An 18,837-nucleotide genomic window follows, 5' to 3' on the forward strand; every position below is an offset into this window, starting at 1 on the left:
GCAGAGAATAGTGGAATCTCCCTATCCCAAGAGGCTCTTAATGTAACCTGTATTTCATTAGCTTATTATTATTTTTTTGCTACTACATCATGTTGCTGACTCACATCAAACTTGCAATCTATACAAACCCCTACATCTTTTTTAGAATAACTGTTGTCTAATCCCTCATCACCAACCTTGTACTTATGAAGTTGACTTTTTTGTACCCAAGAGTAAGACTTCGCATTTTTTCAAAATGGATTTCATCTTATTAATAAGTTCATTCTGATACTCTAGTGGACAGTCTAGCTTGTCAAAAAGCTTTAGGATTCTCTTTTATCCTGTGTGTTAGTTCAATCTCCCATATTCATGTCATATGTAAATTTGATAAATAAGCCATTCATGACTTTATCCACATCATTGATAACAATGTTAAAAACAGCCCAGGGACAAGAATAGATTCCTGAGGGTATTCCACTAGAGATTTTCTGCCATGCTGATTTTGAACATCAACAACTACTCTTTGATAGCAGCTATCCAACAAGTTCTGAAGCCATTTGATTTTATTCTCCTTTAATTCATATCTCTGCATCTTCTCTCCAAGATCTCCAAAATCAAGATAAACTATGTCCACAGCATTTCTCTCATTTACTAGTTCAGTAATTTTTTACAAAAAAGGAACTAATGTTAGTGTGTATGAGTTATTCTTTTTTTTTTTTTTTTTTTTTTTTTTTTGCAGGCAGTGGGGATTAAGTGACTTGCCCAGGGTTACACAGCTAGTAAGTGTGAAATGTCTGAGGCTGGATTTGAACTCAGGTACTCCTGAATCCAGGGCTGGTGCTTTAACCACTATTCCATCTAGCTGCTCCTGTGTATGAGCTATTCTTGATGAAAGTATACTTGATTTTTGAAATTATAGCTGCCTTTACTATGTGTTCATCAGTCATCTCTTTAATTATCCATCCTAGATTTTCCCAGGTCTTGAAGTCATTCTCACTGACCTACGGCTTACAAACTTGTTTCTTTTCCTTTTTTTTTTTTTTGAAAATCAGAAAAATATTTACCCCTCTTCAATCTTTTGATACCTCTCTTTTTTCAACAATCTCTCAAATATCATTGAAAGTCACTCAGCAATCACATCTTCTAGTTCTTTTAGTACCTGATAATGTAATTCATCTGGGTGAGTATAGTTTATGAGAAACTGAGTACTCCCTTACTGTCTCCTTATTTTGGATGTCAACCCTCTATTAGTCATGATTGTTTGTCATCTCTGGTACAGGGGTTATTACTTTTGACAGGGAAAACAGGAACAAAATAAATATTAGGTAGCTTTCCACTATCAATTATTTTATCCACCCTGTCTTATTTGTTCTTTGATCCTTTTTTCCTCTCTCTTTATCTTTTTTTTAAAACCACCTTTTTTCCCTTAGTTGTATTATCATTCCTGATGCTATTTTAATAGGAATATAACTCATATTCACCTTTAGTTATTTAGCCTTGCTTCCATGCATTCCTTTTTAAAATCTGAATGACTTGGTTAGTTTCCTATGTATCCGTATAAATATTTTCAAACAACAGACATCTTTCCTCTTCATTGAAATTCTTCCCTTTTGTGTCTTCAGAATTTCATCCTTAAGGCTCTCCTATCACTCCTGGGAAAACTTAAATAATAGCATCTTACTTCGTAGGATCTTGACTGTCTTTCTTCAGAACCCTATGAAATCTACTTTCCTAAAATCTGGGGTACATTTCCAAGAATGCCCAGATTTTCTTTCCATTTCTATCATGAATTCTAAGGAAAGTCACTTCTCCCCAAAGTTCTCATTATTTACACCTGAGTGAACAATTCCTTCCTGTTAATGAGAATCAGGTCAGAAATGAAATTTTCTTTTTTGTTGGTCCTTTCACCTTTTGAACATTATTAACTAAGGCAAGTCAAGAAGTCATTAGTTGTTCTTCTACTTGGCTTATTGAAATCCCCCTGCTTCATTTAAGAATAGTAATAACCAGCATTCATATAGCATCTACTATGTGCCAGACACCGTGCTATATGTACTTTACCAATATTATGATCTTCACAACAATCCTGGGAAGGAAGTACTATTATATGAGGAAATTGAGGCAAATAGGTTAAGTGACTTGCCATGGGTCACACAGTTAATAAGTATCTGAGGCCAGACTTGAACTCTAGTCTTTCTGACTCTAGGCCTGACATTCTATGCACTGCCAACTAGCTGCCATGTTTGTGTATCAGAGATTCTACTCAATTCTTGTTCTTTCATCTGGAATGCTTGAAAGTTCTCAATTTAAAGTCTGCTTTCCCTTTGTAAAATTATACTCAATTATAACTTAGAGAATAAGTTAATAATTTTGGTTGTAATCTCTTTCATTTTGCCTTTTAGAATATCATACTCCAAGATTTCTTATTTTCCTTAGTTACTTATTCCCTGCATTGTGTATTCCCCTACATTTGTCCTTTTTATTGAAAAACAGATCATATTTTTCTTTGAATTAAAATAATTTATGTTCTTAGGAGACTTTTTAAATGGTTGAGAAATTGAAAAATATTGTGCTTCATCTACTTGATGATGTCTGACTGACAATGTTTTTTTTTCTGAAATGATTAAATCAGATAAACATCAGTACCCAACAACCTTATATTCAATGTTGTTGTTTCTTATACCTGTTATCTAATTCTACATCTACATTTTCTTTTGCTGTAAGGTTTTCTTCCCAAAATAGTTTTATTTTGTGTTCTGTCCTGTATATGTTGCTCTTGAATCATATAAAGGACTATTGCTTGAAAGCTTCAAACATTCAAATTGATGAGATTCAAGGAGGTGTTTCAGAATTAACTTTATGCAAATACATATCAGACAATTTTTAAAAATCATTTTTCTTGTACAAATTGTCAATATTTGTGTTTCAAGAGAGAAATAAATGGAAAGCATTACCCTTTGTTCCTAGTTAGTGATGTCTAGAGGATACCAGACAGATTTATGTGATAACACCATAATGGAATTTCATAGGGTTAAATTGTTAGCATGACTTTTTGTGCATTTTCATTTACTAGTTACCATAGAGGTCATAGATCACTAGTGTTACCATAATAGATTCATCAACAAAAAGCCATGTCATGCAGACCTCCTTCCTTCCTTTCCTTCCTTTCCTTCCTTCCTTTCCTTCCTTCCTTCCTGCCTTCCTGCCTGCCTTCCTGCCTTCCTTCCTTTTCTTCCTTTCCTTCTTTTCCTTCTTTTCCTTCCTTCCTTATTTCCTGTATTGGTAGACTTAAGGAATTGCCACAGATAAATATAGATTTCAGCAAGTCATTTATAAAAGTGACTCATAATATCCTTCTAGTCAAGATGGAGACATATTAGTAGGATGATGGTACAGTTGGGAGACTTAGAACTAATTGAATATGAATTTAGGCTTCATTAATAGAAGTATATTTCCAATGTAAAGAAGATTATTTGCACACTATATTCTACCCTGATCAAAAACATATTTAGATTGCCATACTTAGTTTTTGGTGCCACATTTTAAGGAAGTTTTAAAACTGTAGCATATTTGGAACAGAACAATCACAATGGAGAGGAGATTCAAAACTATGTCAAACAATGACATAGCAGAACATTAAGTGAAGAATATTTAGAAGAGAACAGCCAAGATGCGGAGGAACCTCAAAACTATGTCAAGCAGTGGCAGTTAAAGAAGCTAATGATGTTTTCACTTGGAGAAGAGGAAATAGGGAGAGAATGGTAGCAGTCTTTTAATTTTGGAAGAGCTGTCATGGAAGAAAGATTACATTTATTCTTCTTAGCGCTAGACTGCAGGCCAGGGATCAAAGAGTGGGAAACTACATTGAGGCAATTTTGAGCTCAATATAGTTGCCTAAAAGGGGAAATAATTACTCCCAGAAGTAATGAGATCTCTGTCACAACAAACCTTGAAAGGGAGTTAGATGTCTATTGGTTGTATTGTTATATAAATGGAGATTTATACTTCAATTGGAAGTTGAAATAGATTATTTTTAGACTTAAAATAGATTATTTTTAGACTTCTAGAACTCTTGAGTTTCTATTTTTAAAAAAATATACTAATTTGTTTACTACTGATGCAGAATTGTCCCTTCTCAGCTCATGGTTAAATAAATTTCCTTCAGGATCACTTATTCAGTGTATGTGAGGTTTTCACCCAAAGATAATAGAAATGGTAGAAAGGATTTGCAAAATGTATGGTAACTGTGTTCTTTGCAAAGTAATAGCAATGGCAACTTCTGTTTTTACTGGGACATTGATAGGAATCTTCTTATTGCCAAGCAAAGGATTTTGGGCAAGCTAGCAACATGTGACTAGAAAAGGCATGTGGCCCAGTATAAATAAATCAAGTCTCACTCAACAGTCCCTAGTGAATAAACCCTTAAGAAGGCAAAAAGGCATTTTGCCATAAGAGTGACTAACAAGCACAACAGAAATATTAAACTTGTCTCAGATATGTGTAAACAAATACATAAATTATAAGTAATGAAAAAAGAGACCTAGAGATTCTAATGCAAGAAGGTGGATGACTTCATTTGGGACTTATGACTAAATGTATGACTAGGAAAGGATGTCCCTTGTTCAAAAGGAATAGAATCACTTGTTAAGTGTGTTATTGTGCAGATACCTTTTGTGGATGGGTTCAATAGACCCATGGGACCCCCACCTACTATTCTGAGAATAGGCTTTTAAAAGATGAGGGGGGGACAGCTAGGTGGCACAGTGGATAGAGCCCCGGCCCTGGAGCCAAGAGGACCCGAGTTCAGATCCAGCCTCAGACACTTAACACTAGCTGTGTGACCCTAGGCAAGTCACTTAACCCCAATTGCCTTACCCCCCCCCCAAAAAAAGATGAGGGGACAGTTGAATAGCATATAATAAGAGGATAGGTGAGAATATTCAGACATGAGTACAATATAGTAAAACCCAGAGGCAGAAGTATTGTTGCAGGAATATACTATAAACTAGTTGAACAAAAGGAAGAAATAGATGAGAAATTCATGAAACAAATCATAAACATGATATGTAGGTGTAATGGTTTATTGTTTGGGATTTCAGTTGCTGGAACTCTCTACCAAAAGTAGAGACACTGATGAATTCTTCATTTGCCTTAATGATACTGATTTATTTAAAGGGAGAGAGTCTGGCATAGTCGAGGATTGACTGTTCTTAGAGTCAGGAAGACGTGGGCTCATTGACAAGTACTAGCTTCATGATGGGCAAGTCATTTACTTTTCCAGGGATCCAGGCAATTCTATAAGAGTTAAATTACAAATGAATTGCTGACTGGTATTGGTAGAAAAAACTTTCCATCAAAACATAAGCAATTATCAAGAACTTAATATGTATCAAGCTCTGGGAATAAAAAAAAAAGTGAGCCTCTGTCTTCAAGGAGCTTATATAGTACAGGAGGACACAATATTAAGTGTATATGTGTGTATGTATATATACACACAAAAAAGAAATATAAGGTGATTTTAATTTGGAGAGTGGGAGGACACTAGTAGGTAGGAAACTAGGAAAGCCTCCATGTAGAAGAAAGTGAATCGAGTCAAAGAAAATTAAGGATTTCAAGAGGTGGAAGTGCATGTCAAGTACATGAAAGGTGGAGGAAAGACATTGCAAGGGCATGGAGAATGGAAATAAAGTGTTATGTATGAGAAGCAATAAGGAGAGTTTGGACAACAGACTTCACAAAAGGATGAAATATAATAAAGCTGGGAATGTAGGTTGGGGCTAAGTTGTGAAGGGCTTTAAATGTCAAACAGGGGTTTATTATTATCCCTAGATATAATATGTAGCCTCTGGATTTTATTCAGTAGCGGAATGATGGGTTTAGAATTGTGTTTGGGGAAAATCACTTTGCCAGCTGTGTTGAAGATGGATTGGAGTGGTACAGACTGGAGACAGGAAGAGAAGGACCATACAAGAAATAACGAGGATCCAAATTAGGATGGTGACCATATGAATTAAAAAACAAGGTTGGATATAAAAGAAGGTGGCAATGACAACATTTGGCAAGTGATTGGATACATAGGTGAGGGAAGGTAGAAAGTTGGGAAAAATACCAAAAGTACCCTGTATTGATGAAATTAGAGGTCTAGAACAAGGAAAAGCTTTATAAAGTAGTAGAAGCAATGAGAAAAGCTGCCATTCAAGACCTAGTTCTAACCAAGGAGGAGGAACTGGTAGCTAAAGCAGAAATTATGAAAACCTAGTAGGCAAGTAACCATTTCATCTTAGAACTTGTGATAGAAAAGGAAAGGAAATATAGGCATAGTCTAACATGCACCTTAGGTTAAGTAACCTTCAGAGTTCAATTAAAGAATAGGTATTATATCATGGTGTAAAATTCAGTAGCAGAAAATGGTCCAACAGGGGGGATGGGAATCTCCCAAGAATAAAATTCTAACTATATTGCTTCAATGTGGAAGGGGAAAAAAGTACTTTTTAAAAAGAATGATGTAGATACATAAGGAAATCATTTTTAAAAGTCATGAATGGAGGGGGTAGCTAGGTGGCACAGTGGATAAAGCACTGGCCCTGGATTCAGGAGGACCCGAGTTCAAATCCGGCCTCAGACACTTGACACTTACTAGCTGTGTGACCCTGGGCAAGTCACTTAACCCTCATTGCCCCCCCCCAAAAGTCATGAATAGAGATTCAGTTCCATACTAGTAGACAAGTGGTCAGAGGATATGAACAAATTTTTCAAAAGAAGAAATCTAATTACTCCTTTAAAATTGTTTAAAATCACTAATAATTAGAGAAAATGGAAATTTAAACCATGCTGAATTATTACTGAACACCATAAGCTAATGAAGATATTAAAATACGGGAAAACTCATTGTTGGAAGGGCTGTGGGAAGATAGTATACTCATTAACTGCAGGTGAAATTGTGAGTTGGCTTAAATGTTCTGCAAAGCAATTTGCAATTGTGTAAGATATATTCCTAAATTTTTCATAAACTTAGAGTCCCTAGAGATACCACTATTGGCACTATATCATGAGCAAGAAAAACACCCATGAGTATTCATAGCAACATTATTTCTTTTTTTAAAAAGAGGCAAAATATGTACCTTACTATTGGGGAATGGATGATCAAAGTAGGATATATGGATGTAATATTACTTCAATGCAAGGAATGACAAATATAAAGAATTTAAAGAAAAGTGGAAAGATTTGTTTGATGTGATGATGAATGAAGAGAACCAAGCCAAAAGAATGATACACACAATAACTTCAACTAGGTAAATAAAGTCAACATGAAGAGAAAACCAATCCTGGTCAAAGGCAATGACCAATAATATCTTCACTATCAAAGTTAAAGGACAATCTTTTTGGTAATAATAATTGGGGGGGGATAGAGGAATATACTTTTAAAGGGGGGTTATTTGGGTATTGGAAGTATTCACTGTCAAAACAAAATGTATCATTTTCTTAAATATAAATAAAAATATCACTAGGTCTATACTCAAACTCTTTCAAAGCTGGTGATAAATGCCAAGGACAATAATAACAAAAAGTTTTAGCTATAAGCAGACCAAGAGGAGGATAAAAGAAGGAATAGAATTGTTTCTTGATGTAGAGGGGATGGTGATAATGGATGACAATGAAAGAACAGAACTACCAAATTCTTATTTTGATTTTCTTTTCTCTGCCAAAAAGAATTATCCTTGGACATGAAGGATAGCAGAAAAAATGGGTAACAAGACATTTAAGTCCAAAATAAATAAGATGATGAGAGACCACCTAACTACTGTTTTTGAGTTCAAGTCCCCACTTACAGACAAATTATATGGGGGTGTTTCACTGGGTATGATTGCTGAAGTTCTGTTAGTAATCTTTCAAAAAGCATGAAGAGATAAAGAGATCACAAGAGTAGGAAAGAACAAATATTGTCCCTGTTTTCAAAATGGAGACTTCCTCAAGGGAGGGAGTTAAATTAGAGATCAATGTGCTTAACTTTGATTCCTGGCAAAAATTATAGAACCTGTCATTAAGGCAATGGTTTGTGATTATTTAGAAAGATGTATAGGTTACAATCAGTAAGATACCATATGACTTTATTAAAAAAATATGTCAGGTTGACTAAATGAATTTCCCTTTTGACTGAGAATTCCATAGATTTATTATACAGATATTTCAGCAAAATATTTCACAAAATTTCTCCCCTTTTGGAAAAGATAGAGCAATGCATGTGGTTTTAAAATTGGTGTTCAAAGACTGAGCCTAGGAGTAGTGAAAGTGTCAACTTGACAATGGAGGGAGAACTCTTTTTTTTTTTTTTTTTGCAGGACAATGAGGGTTAGGTGACTTGCCCAGAGTCATACAGCTAGTAAATTTCAAGTGTCTGTGACTAGATTTGAACTCAGGTCCTCCTGAATCCAGGGCCAGTGCTTTATCCACTGTGCCACCTAGCTGCCCCCAGAGGGAGAACTCTTATAGAATGTCCCAAAGAATCTGACCTTGGTTTAGTGTTTGACATTTTTATCAGTGACTCAGATGAAATAATGATACAAAAAAGATTTTGACAGTCTAAAACAAGTCAAATTTAATCAAATGACATTTGATTAGGATAAGGATGAAGTCCTACATTTGGGTTCAGAGAGTCATCTCTGAAAGTATAGGATGGACTATATGTGCTAGATAGACAACCATCAATAAGGAAAAAATATCTGGAGGATTTGATACAAATGCAATATGAATCAGTAGTATTAAATGGTAGCTGAAAGGGTAAATTCCATCTTAGGCTGCACTAATAAGAATAGTTTCCAATGTAAAAGAGGAGGTTATCCAGCCAAACTTTGCCCTGGTAAGGTGACATGGGGAGTTTTGGATGTCACATTTTATGAAAGCCATTATCAAACCAACACTCATTTAGAGGAAGGTAACTAGGATGTTGTGAGAAGTGAAAACTGTGTGAAAGAAGAACAAGTTGAAGGAACGGGGTTTAGTGTAGAGAAGGCTTCAGGGAGAAATTAGAACTGTCTTGAACTATGTACAGGGTTGTAATAGGGAATAATGAAACTTGCCCTCCATGAACGTAGGGAGCAGAATTAGAGGCACTGGTTGGCATTTGCAAAAAGGCAGATTGAGGTTTGATGTGAAGAAAAACTTCCAATCTGACCTGCTTGTAATTGGCATGGTCTGTTTTAACAGGTGATGACTTACTCATCACTGGAAATTTTTAATCAGAGACTATGTGATCACTTGTCAGGGATCTTGTAGAGGGAATTACTATTCAGGTACACGTTTGAGTAGGTGACCTGGGAGATCCTAGATTATCCCCAGCTTTCATTATCCTTTAGTTTTGAGAAGGTAAAAAGGTCCAAAGATGCAGAGGATCAGTCCCTTTTCTTCATTTTTCCTATGAATGTCATCCCAAGTTTAACTTTCAGAGTACACATTGATGTAAATAAATAACTCAGATTATGAAGGTTTGGAGCTGCTTTTTCACAATTATAAATGCTTAACATATTCATTGACACTGGATCTTTATAGAAGTCCTACAAAAGTCAGGGCAAGTATCATTACCCTCATTTTACAGATTTGAAAATGGGATTCCAAGAGGTCTAGTGCTTTCACTTAGATCCCATAGCTAGTAAGTGGGGTTCCTTAATGGTTCTTAGAATCATAGTTTGATAGAACCTCAAGGCGTTCTAGTCAAACCAGTGCCACAAATATGAAGCCCACGTGTTGTATCCCTGAAAGAATGATAATGAAAAGAGGATTAAATTTGAAGTCAAAAGACTTGGGTTTTAAATTTGATTTTACTACTAACTACTGTGTGATTCATTGCTTGGCCTCTTTTTCTTTATCTGAAAAAATTAGGGCATCAGACAAGATGATCTCTAAAATCTTAATCCTGTGACATAAGGTAAAACTCCAGCCAGGTCACTTTTCCTCTTGAAGCTTCAGTTTGATCAGTTATAAAATTAAAAGTTGGGCTTAGATAATCTCTGTGGGCCCTTCAGACTTTGATACTCTATGAAACTGCTCTCTGCCAGGGTTCCTAATGATCTATTAATTGCACACCTGATGACCTTTTCTCTTCTCATCTTTCCCAACCATTCTGTAGCATTGGATGCATTTACTACCTCTCATCCTGTATATACTCTCTTCTCTGGATTTTCATAAACAGTGTTTGTTTTTTTCTCCTCCTGTCTGATTCTTTCTTCTTAATCTCCTTTTCTGGTTCATCATTCATATACCTCCTAATTGTGAAGGCTTTGCCCTGTGTCCTCTTTTCTATATGTACTCTTAGTGATTTCATTAGCTTGTATGGGTTTAATTATGATCTTTCTGTAAATAATTCTCAACTCCATGTATCTAGCCCTGATATCTTGCCAGACCTGCTGTTATGTGTTTCTACCTTCCTATTAGATATTTCTAATTGAATATTTCATATACAACTCAAATGGAACATGTCCAAAACAGAACTCACCCTTTTCTGAACTTCCCTATTTCTGCAGAGGATGTTATCATTCTTCTAGTCACCAAGGACTGTAACCATGGTGTTATCCTTAACGTTTGATCATCACAAATCCAGTCAATTACTGAATGTTGGCACTTCTGCCACCACGTCTTTTCTCACTTCTGTTTCTTTTTCTCTACTAACCTGGCCACCATCCTAGTTCTGGCCATTAACACCTCTTATTTAGGCTATTGCAATGACCTAATTGGTCTTGCTACTTCAAATCTTTCCCCACTACAATTCAACCTCCATAATAACTGTCAAAATTATTTTCCTATAGCTTATGTATGAACATTTCATTCTCCTGGCCAATAATCTTAAGTGACTTCCTTTTCCCTTTAGTTTGAATCAACAAACATTTATTGTCCACCTGCTATAGGTTAGGTGCTATGCTAAGGCACCAGGGGCATAAATACAAAAAATGAAGCAGTCCCAACTCACTAAGATTGAATAGAAACTCTTTGACTCTTGAAGCCCTTCACTAGCTCTCTGAAACCTGTATTTCTAACCTTCTTATATAGCTTATACTTCACTTCTTTTTCTTTTTTTTTCTTTTTTTGTTTTGTGGGGGCAACGAGGGTTAAGTGACTTTCCCAGGGTCACACAGCTAGTAGGTGTCGAGTGTCCGAGGCTGGGTTTGAACTCAGGTCCTCCTGAATCCAAGGCTGTTCCTTTACCTACTACGCCACCTAGCTGCCCCCTATACTTCACTTCTAATATTTTATAGGCCAGCCAATCTGGACCTCTTGCTGTTCCTCATGACACTCCATCTTCTATTACTATATTTTTGCACAGACTATTTCTTATGTCTGGAATTCACGTCTTCCTCACTTCCACTACTCAAAATCCCTTGTTTTCTTCAAAGTTCAACTCAAGCACCACCTTCCACATAGAGATTTCCATTTTAATACTTTGTATTTTTTTGCTGATGTTTTTATGTGTTGTCTGGCCCATTGGAATGTAAGCTCCTTGAAGAACTTTGAGGGATCTTTTGATTCTTTTTTTCTTCAGTTAGCACATAGTAAATGCTTCATAAATGCTTGCTTGCTTGGTTACTGTAAATAAAAGTCTTCTAGTCTCTGAATACCCACAGTTAGAGAAAATTCACCATTCCGTTGATGCAGCCCATTCCATTCTAGTATCACACTAATTGGAAGCTTGTCCTGCTTCCTTATAATTTTCACCTATTAGTTTTTGTTAAAGCAAGCTGGACAGCTCCAGTCTTCAGATCTTTTTGTATTCTGACTCTCTTATACAGTGTAAGCTGCCCCAGTTTCAGCAGAGTTGGCAGTTGGATCATAGATTGCGGGACATAGAGACCATCTAGTGCCACCCCCTCTTTTATAAATGGGGAGGCCATAGCCTACAGAGGTTAAGTGATTTGGCCGAGGCCAAACACGTAATAAGTGTCCGATGTAGGTCTTCAATCCAGGTATTCTGACTCTAGAGCTACTACGCCATGCTGTCTCCCCTTCTATACCATTTATTGCTTTGGAAAAATCATTGATTAAAAATGCTGAACGTAACAGAGCTTTGTGCTATCCCACTAAAAACTTCCTTTCAGGTCAACATCCATCCCTTTAAATCTTTAAACACCACTTTTTTCCATCATCAAAATAAATTTTAATGGCATTGCCATAATTTCATTATTAAGAACCCTCCATCGTTCCTCTAAGGTAGCTTTTACCCTATCAGCTATGTCATTGGAATTTGAACAAAAAAATCTTCTCTTCTAAAGTCAAAGGTACAACTTCAGATGATGCCCAGCATTTCACTTATTTGCCATAAAGGTGAGTATTGTATATAGTCATTGCTTCCTGAGGTTTTGATCATTTGCCCTTCCTTCATTCTCTAGCACCATTTAACCAATCAGAATAAAATCTACAATATCAATAATAGAATGACTTCCTCTCATTTCTGAAATATGAACTCATCAGCAAGCCAAGTTCAAGAATTTGTAAGATTCCAGAGAGTTGAAGTCTCCCATCACAACTATATCCTAGCTCCATGGCAGTTCTATGAATTGTGTCAGGAGCTTATCATCCACTTCCCACTGCTGATTTGGATGTTTGTAGTATACCCCCTCTACCACAGCATTACTTTTTTCTTCCTTTAATCCTTGTTCAAATTCAGGCTTCCCTCCTAAGGTTCATAAGATTTCCACAGAGGCAGAGAAATTTGTTCCCTTCCTACTTTGATTCTATAATAATGTATATTCCTTTTGAATAGTACCAGTATTTGAATGTACCAATGGGACAAGTGTGAGGCGTAATATAAGGAAAATGAACCATAACCATTTTTGAATATAAAAGGTCAGAATTTTAGTTGTTTACATTAACATCTTGTTTTCTTTTCTTTTCTCTTAAAGGTCATTCTAGCTCCACATCACAGAATGCTTCTGGTGATATATATAAGATTATTCCCACTGAAATGCTTTCTCTTAATTCTTTACATACTGATCAGTCCGTCAGCTACTATGCCAAACTTGTCCCTTCTCATGAAGATGCCGCCATAGCAAATCAGAGCTTTTCAATTAATTTTTCATCTGTTTTGCCAAAAGTCTCAAGATTTCCTTCTCACTACTACAGCTCTGCTTTGGGTCAGACCCGTCCACAACATCATAAATACCTGGTAAGTCTTTTGGTTGTGACTTCATTATTAATTAGAGAAATAAACCAGATTTTGCTCTTTCTAGCTTGCCAGTAGATATCACATAATAAAAGATTACACGTATAGCACATTATATCTCATAATGTGCTTTCCTTGATTAAACTGTATGATGTAGAACCTGACTTAAAGCAGTTAAGTGATAGAAATCTTGAAGTAACTTTGAGGACACAAGTTCATAAAAGTTGAGGCTGGCTTTTTGTCACATGGCTAGTGTCAGAGCCAGAACTCAAAACCAAATGTTTTTTTATTATAAGTTCAGTGCTTTTTACACAACATCATGACTTTGCTTTATATTTTCAATTATCTCAATAGTTCCATTGTGGAACAATGGATGGGGCTGCCTTCTAAATTTACTTAAGCTAAACTAACTAATTAATCACTCAGACTCAGTTCTATAAAATGAGGGGATTGGTCTAGATGACTCCTGATGTCCCTTCTAGTCCAAAATCTGTCAAATGATATAAAATCAAGGGACATGGTCTTCGTATTAAAATAAATAGGCAACATGGAAATAATTAACTAAGTGATAGATTTTTTAAAATTCAGGAGTAGTGACTCTAAATATGGCTGTGCCATATGGGCTTGAACTTGCTGTTTGGTCTTTGTGATTAAATGGGAAGAGGCCCAATATAGAATAAATTTTTCCCTCAGTCACATCTGTATTCTCTCTGGAGGACCCCTGCTTTATCACTACACCTACACAATGATGTGACATTTCTCTTTCATTGAAAGATTTGTTGCCCAATTCTCCTCTTCATTTTGACTACCAGTAGCACTTCTTCCACATTCTAACTTTGGGTTTCCAATCCCTAAACAGGACCAGTCAAATTCTAGAGCTAAAAAAGGGACCTTACAGATAATTTGTTCCAGTCTCATCAAAGTAGAAAACTGAGGCTCAGAGAGGTTAATTAACTCACTCTTATTTCTACAATTAAAACTGGCAGGACTGGGACACAAATTTAGGTCTTCTGACTCTTTACTCCAATGTCCTTTCCATTATATTACAATGATTTCTAATCCTTTAGGGGCTGAAAAGACTACACAATCATCAAATTACTAAACAGTTATCTGAGTAAAAGGAGAACATTTCCCAGGATAGCTGCTCTAGTGTTTGAGGTAGACCCAAACCTGGCTATTCTATATAAATAAAGAAGTCCCATCACTCTAATTTAACCAAGATAATGCTTAATTTAAATGCATGTAAAATTGAAAAAAAATGCTGGTTTTTTTCACAAGAGAATAAGAGAAAAATCTTTTGAAAACAATTGTAAAATCCTTGAAAAATAGGCAATAAAATATTGGATCAATAATGTTGGTTGCTAAATGGTGTTAAGAATGCAAAGAGTTGCTAATAATTAAATATAAGTCTGGAAGAGAGTATATTACAGAAGAAAAATTACTGGAACTAGAGTCAGAGGACCTGGCACAAATAATATTTCTATTGTTTCCCAAATCTGTAACCTTGGGAAAATATTTTTGCCTTTCTGATCTTCAGTTCTCCATTTGTAAAATGGGAAGAGAGTGGTACTGAATCAACTTATGAAATGTAGTTTAAAAAATAAGTTGTAAAAATGTAGTTAAATATAGTTGTGGGGGAAAAAAACACTTCATAAACCTTAGTGTTTTCACAATGGGAACCATCTATTATTTCTCCTTTCATTGATGCATTGTAAATTCTTTGTTATCATAGGCAATCATTTTTCTAAGAATGCATCAAAATAATTTTTTCTTCTGAACTGTATTTTAGTGTTTATCTCTAATGTCACTAAATAATACATTTTAAAATGATATATAATTTGTTTTCTGTGAATCTCAGGGATTGTGTGTGTGTGTGTGTGTGTGTGTGTGTGTGTGTGAGAGAGAGATAGACAACTGGGAATAACAAGGATTAAATTATTTTGTTTTTCATCTCTGCAGCATCAATCTTGGGCATGTTAAGGGAGCCTTCTTGAACTCCATGCTCTTCAGTACGCCTGGAGTAGTTTAGTAACAGCCATGTTTTGACAATTCATGAAGAACAGCCCAAACAGCATTCCTGAAATCAACACCTAAGAACTAGATTCTAAGGGATTTGGATTGTATTATTCTTGGAAAGACCCTAGTGCTTCACATATCAGAAGGCAGTCACAGAGGTGTGCTTGCTGCATCTTTTTCATGCTCATCCTCAGATAGCTGTACTTCTCAATATGATGTCTGCTTCATCCAGACGACTCCAAAACAAATGGGGAAAAAAGGTGCCCTGTGCTAGGTGAGCCATAGTTCTTTAAAAAGAGAGAGACAGGGGGTAGCTAGGTGGCACAGTGGATAGAGAACTGGCCCTGGATTCAGGAGGACCTGAGTTCAAATTTGACCTCAGACACATGACACTTACTAGCTGTGTGACCCTGGGCAAGTCATTTAACCCTCATTGCCCTGCAAAAAAAGAGAGACAGACAGACAGACAGGCAGACACAGGGGGCAGCTAGATGGTGCAGTGGATAAAGCACTGGCCTTGGATTCAGGAGGACCTGAGTTCAAATCCAGCCTCAGACACTTGACACTTAACTAGCTGTGTGACCCTGGGCAAGTTACTTAACCCTCATTGCCCTGCAAAAAAAAAAAAAAGACAAAAAAGAGACAGGAAAGATTTAATTGATTGGAGGGGGGATTACAGACATTCAAAAGTCATGTAGACTTGAGACTATTGATGAAGGGCTAGGAATGGCAACATGGATAGCTGGAGCATTGGCCGACCTAGGATTATTGAAGAAAAACATTGTAACTGCTTAAACTGCACCATGCATCCCTGTTCCTTATCCATAGGCAATATAAGATGCTTTATGTTTGATCCTAAAAGATTCCTTCCACTTCTAACATTCCCATACAATTAGTATAGTGGAAGGGCTCAATTAGCCTAAGTGATATGAAAAACCTGTGACTGTCTTGGGAGTGACATACCTTCAATACCTTATTGAAAATCAGCACAACTCATGCATATCTGAAATTCTGTGGCACTAGTTTTTCTAGATTTAGCAATTCAGAGACTCTCTCTAGCCTAAAATAAGAAATTAACTGAGAAATGTGTTTCTTTCACCTTTGACTATTATATTTGTAATTTCAAATATGTTCATTTTTTGTATTTCAGAATACCTTATATGAAACAATAGCCAGGCGGTAAATGCCTCTTTCTCATTCTTATGCCAGAGCTCAGTGCTGCTTTGATTTTCTTTGTTTTTGTCTCTTTTCCCTAAACTCAAATGTTGAAATGAAGAAGTTGAGAAGAGTTTGTTTTTAATTTCACTGAAGTATTTCCATTCCTGGTATATAATATACTTGTTATTGCTAAAGAAAATAGCTAAAATAATCTAGCACCTCTAGTGAATAAGAATCCCCCTTCATTATGAAGCACTATAGTGTACATTTATTTTACTAGCTTTTCATTTGAGAAATTTAAAAAAAGATTTTAAAAATAACCTAATTTTAAATACTTATGTTACATAACTTTTCTTAGACAAAACTTACAATTATGGAATCAACAAACATCTGAAAAATGATGTTTGCTTACTGAGAAAATAGAATTTCCCTGTAACATGTGAAGTTTATTGACGAGTACAAAAATAGTTTTGCAATATATTTCAGTCCTGAAAGCTATCAACTTTCAGAATGAGGTGTAGGCTTTTCAGGGAAGTTTTGTTGGGATATCCTACCCCTAGTTCCTGGTTCTTGACATGTAACATAGGATTGTATGTGATACTTCTTGTGATTCAAGCATTTGTTTGGGAGTTTTAGTTCCCTTCAGAGTATACCAGAGTGAACAACCTAAGGTTAAGATTTCCATGAACAGGAAAAATATGACTAAAATGTAGCTTCAATGAACTCCTTATATGCCTCTTACTTTCTTGTCCCTACCTTTCACTATAGCTTCTCTTCATAGAGAAAATTTATACCCATTCATTATCCCAGCTCTAATTCAACAAGCCAGAGTCATTACTGTGAGCTTTAATGGTGTGTACACATTATTTTGTTATACTGGGATTTCAGTATAATGAATTCTACTGCTCCAAGTTAAAAATGTTATCCCAGCAAATAGGCCTGTAAGCCTCTAGCCATAACGAGCATGTCAGTGTTTTTGTATAAAATAAAAAATTCTCATTAAACAATAATTTTCTTTAAACAATGAAAAAATGTGGTCTTGTCTAAAAAAGAAAATAGAGCTCTTATGGTCTAATATTTTTTTCTGCATGTAATGAGAGCTTCATCTCACAACCAAGACACTAGCCTTGGAACAGAGTATCTGGTAGAGAAAAGAAACAGTACCTAGTTAGTTTGCCTTCAATTTTCCTACAACATGTGACTTAGTGGTTAAATACATCTATGCAATGGAACCAGGTTATATCATTTTTATTCTTTACAACTCATGAAACTCCTTTTGACCAGGATACTTCATGGTGTTTTCTTCTAGGCATCAATTTTGAGGTGTGTCATATGCCTGATGTTAATTATAATACCATTTGCTGCATTACAGTGTTGGAATAAAAGTTTAATAATACATTATTTGTTTATTATTGTTATTATGAGAAAAAAAAGAAGTATATAAACAAGGACTGAGCAAAGTATTCACTGCACTGACTTGTATTTACCAGCATGTCTTTATAGTTAGATTTTTTTTTTGCAGGGCAATGGGGGTTAAGTGACTTGCCCAGGGTCACACAGCTAGTATGTGTCAGGTGTCTGAGACCGGATTTGAACTCAGGTCCTCCTGAATCCAGGGCCGGTGCTTTATCCACTGAGCCACCTAGCTGCCCCACATTATTTTTTTAAAAGCAATGTTATAAAGATGCTGTTAAGATATTCCCCATGTACCTGATTTTAGGCACCTTATAAAGCACAGGAAGTAATCCAATTTGTATGCTGGCATTTGATTTTTTAACAGGTTTCCAGTAGTCTTGGTCAGGCTAGGGGGGTGGTATGGTACAGAAACAGGAGGGTGATGGATGTTCATCAGAGCAGCATTAGTGGTCATCTATTAGTCATTAGGATTAGCTCTGCATTAAACAAACATTTATTAATTAGGTATTATAGGGAATATAAATGAATAAAACTCAATTCTTTTTTCTCAAGAAACTTACAATCCATTTGGGGAGATAAAACAAATAGAGTAAAGTGTGGCTTCCAAAAATCATTTATTGCTGAGATGTGGGGAAAAATACTTGATTTAGGGTCAGAGTGCCAGGGTTAGAATAAAAATTTTGCTACTTTGAACCTATGTAATCTTGGATAAGTAACTTAAATTCCATTGGCTTAATTACCTTACTTCTCAGATGAGCAAATTGGACTAGAATGATCATTAAGCTTTCTTCTACTTCTTGATTATATATTAGATTAAAGTCATAGAAGTATAGTGTCCAGAAAGAGAAAGATGATAGATCTGCTATACTTCTACCCTTATCAGACTACATCTGAAATATTGCTTGTAGTTCCAGGCACTATATCTTAGAAGGAACATTGGCAAGCTGAACATATACAGAGGAGGGCAAAGAAGTTGCATGCTATCTTGAAATATGCAAAAGGCTGTCATGAGCAAGAATGATTAGAATTTGTCTATTTGTCCATCAAGGTTTAGACTAGGATCAATGGGTAAGAGAGAAATTTCAGCTACTGAAGGGAAAAACTTCTTATAAAACTGTCTA

The 18,837-nt window shown here is 35.7% G+C and overlaps 1 protein-coding gene across 1 annotated transcript in view; it reads left to right on the forward strand.

The window, feature by feature from the left end:
- Nucleotides 1-15,106, forward strand: part of SOHLH2 (spermatogenesis and oogenesis specific basic helix-loop-helix 2) — a 62,608-nt gene extending 47,502 nt beyond the window's left edge. Inside the window, exons 10-12 of the mRNA XM_043997030.1 lie at nucleotides 7,612-7,617; nucleotides 12,867-13,129; nucleotides 15,086-15,106. Of these exons, the coding sequence (XP_043852965.1) occupies nucleotides 7,612-7,617; nucleotides 12,867-13,129; nucleotides 15,086-15,106 (290 nt within the window). The remainder of the gene's footprint in view (nucleotides 1-7,611; nucleotides 7,618-12,866; nucleotides 13,130-15,085) is intronic.
- Nucleotides 15,107-18,837: the final 3,731 nt, after the last annotated feature.

Source organism: Dromiciops gliroides, chromosome 3 (assembly GCF_019393635.1).
Source record: "Dromiciops gliroides isolate mDroGli1 chromosome 3, mDroGli1.pri, whole genome shotgun sequence".
In the NCBI taxonomy this organism is placed as follows: Eukaryota; Metazoa; Chordata; class Mammalia; order Microbiotheria; family Microbiotheriidae; genus Dromiciops; species Dromiciops gliroides.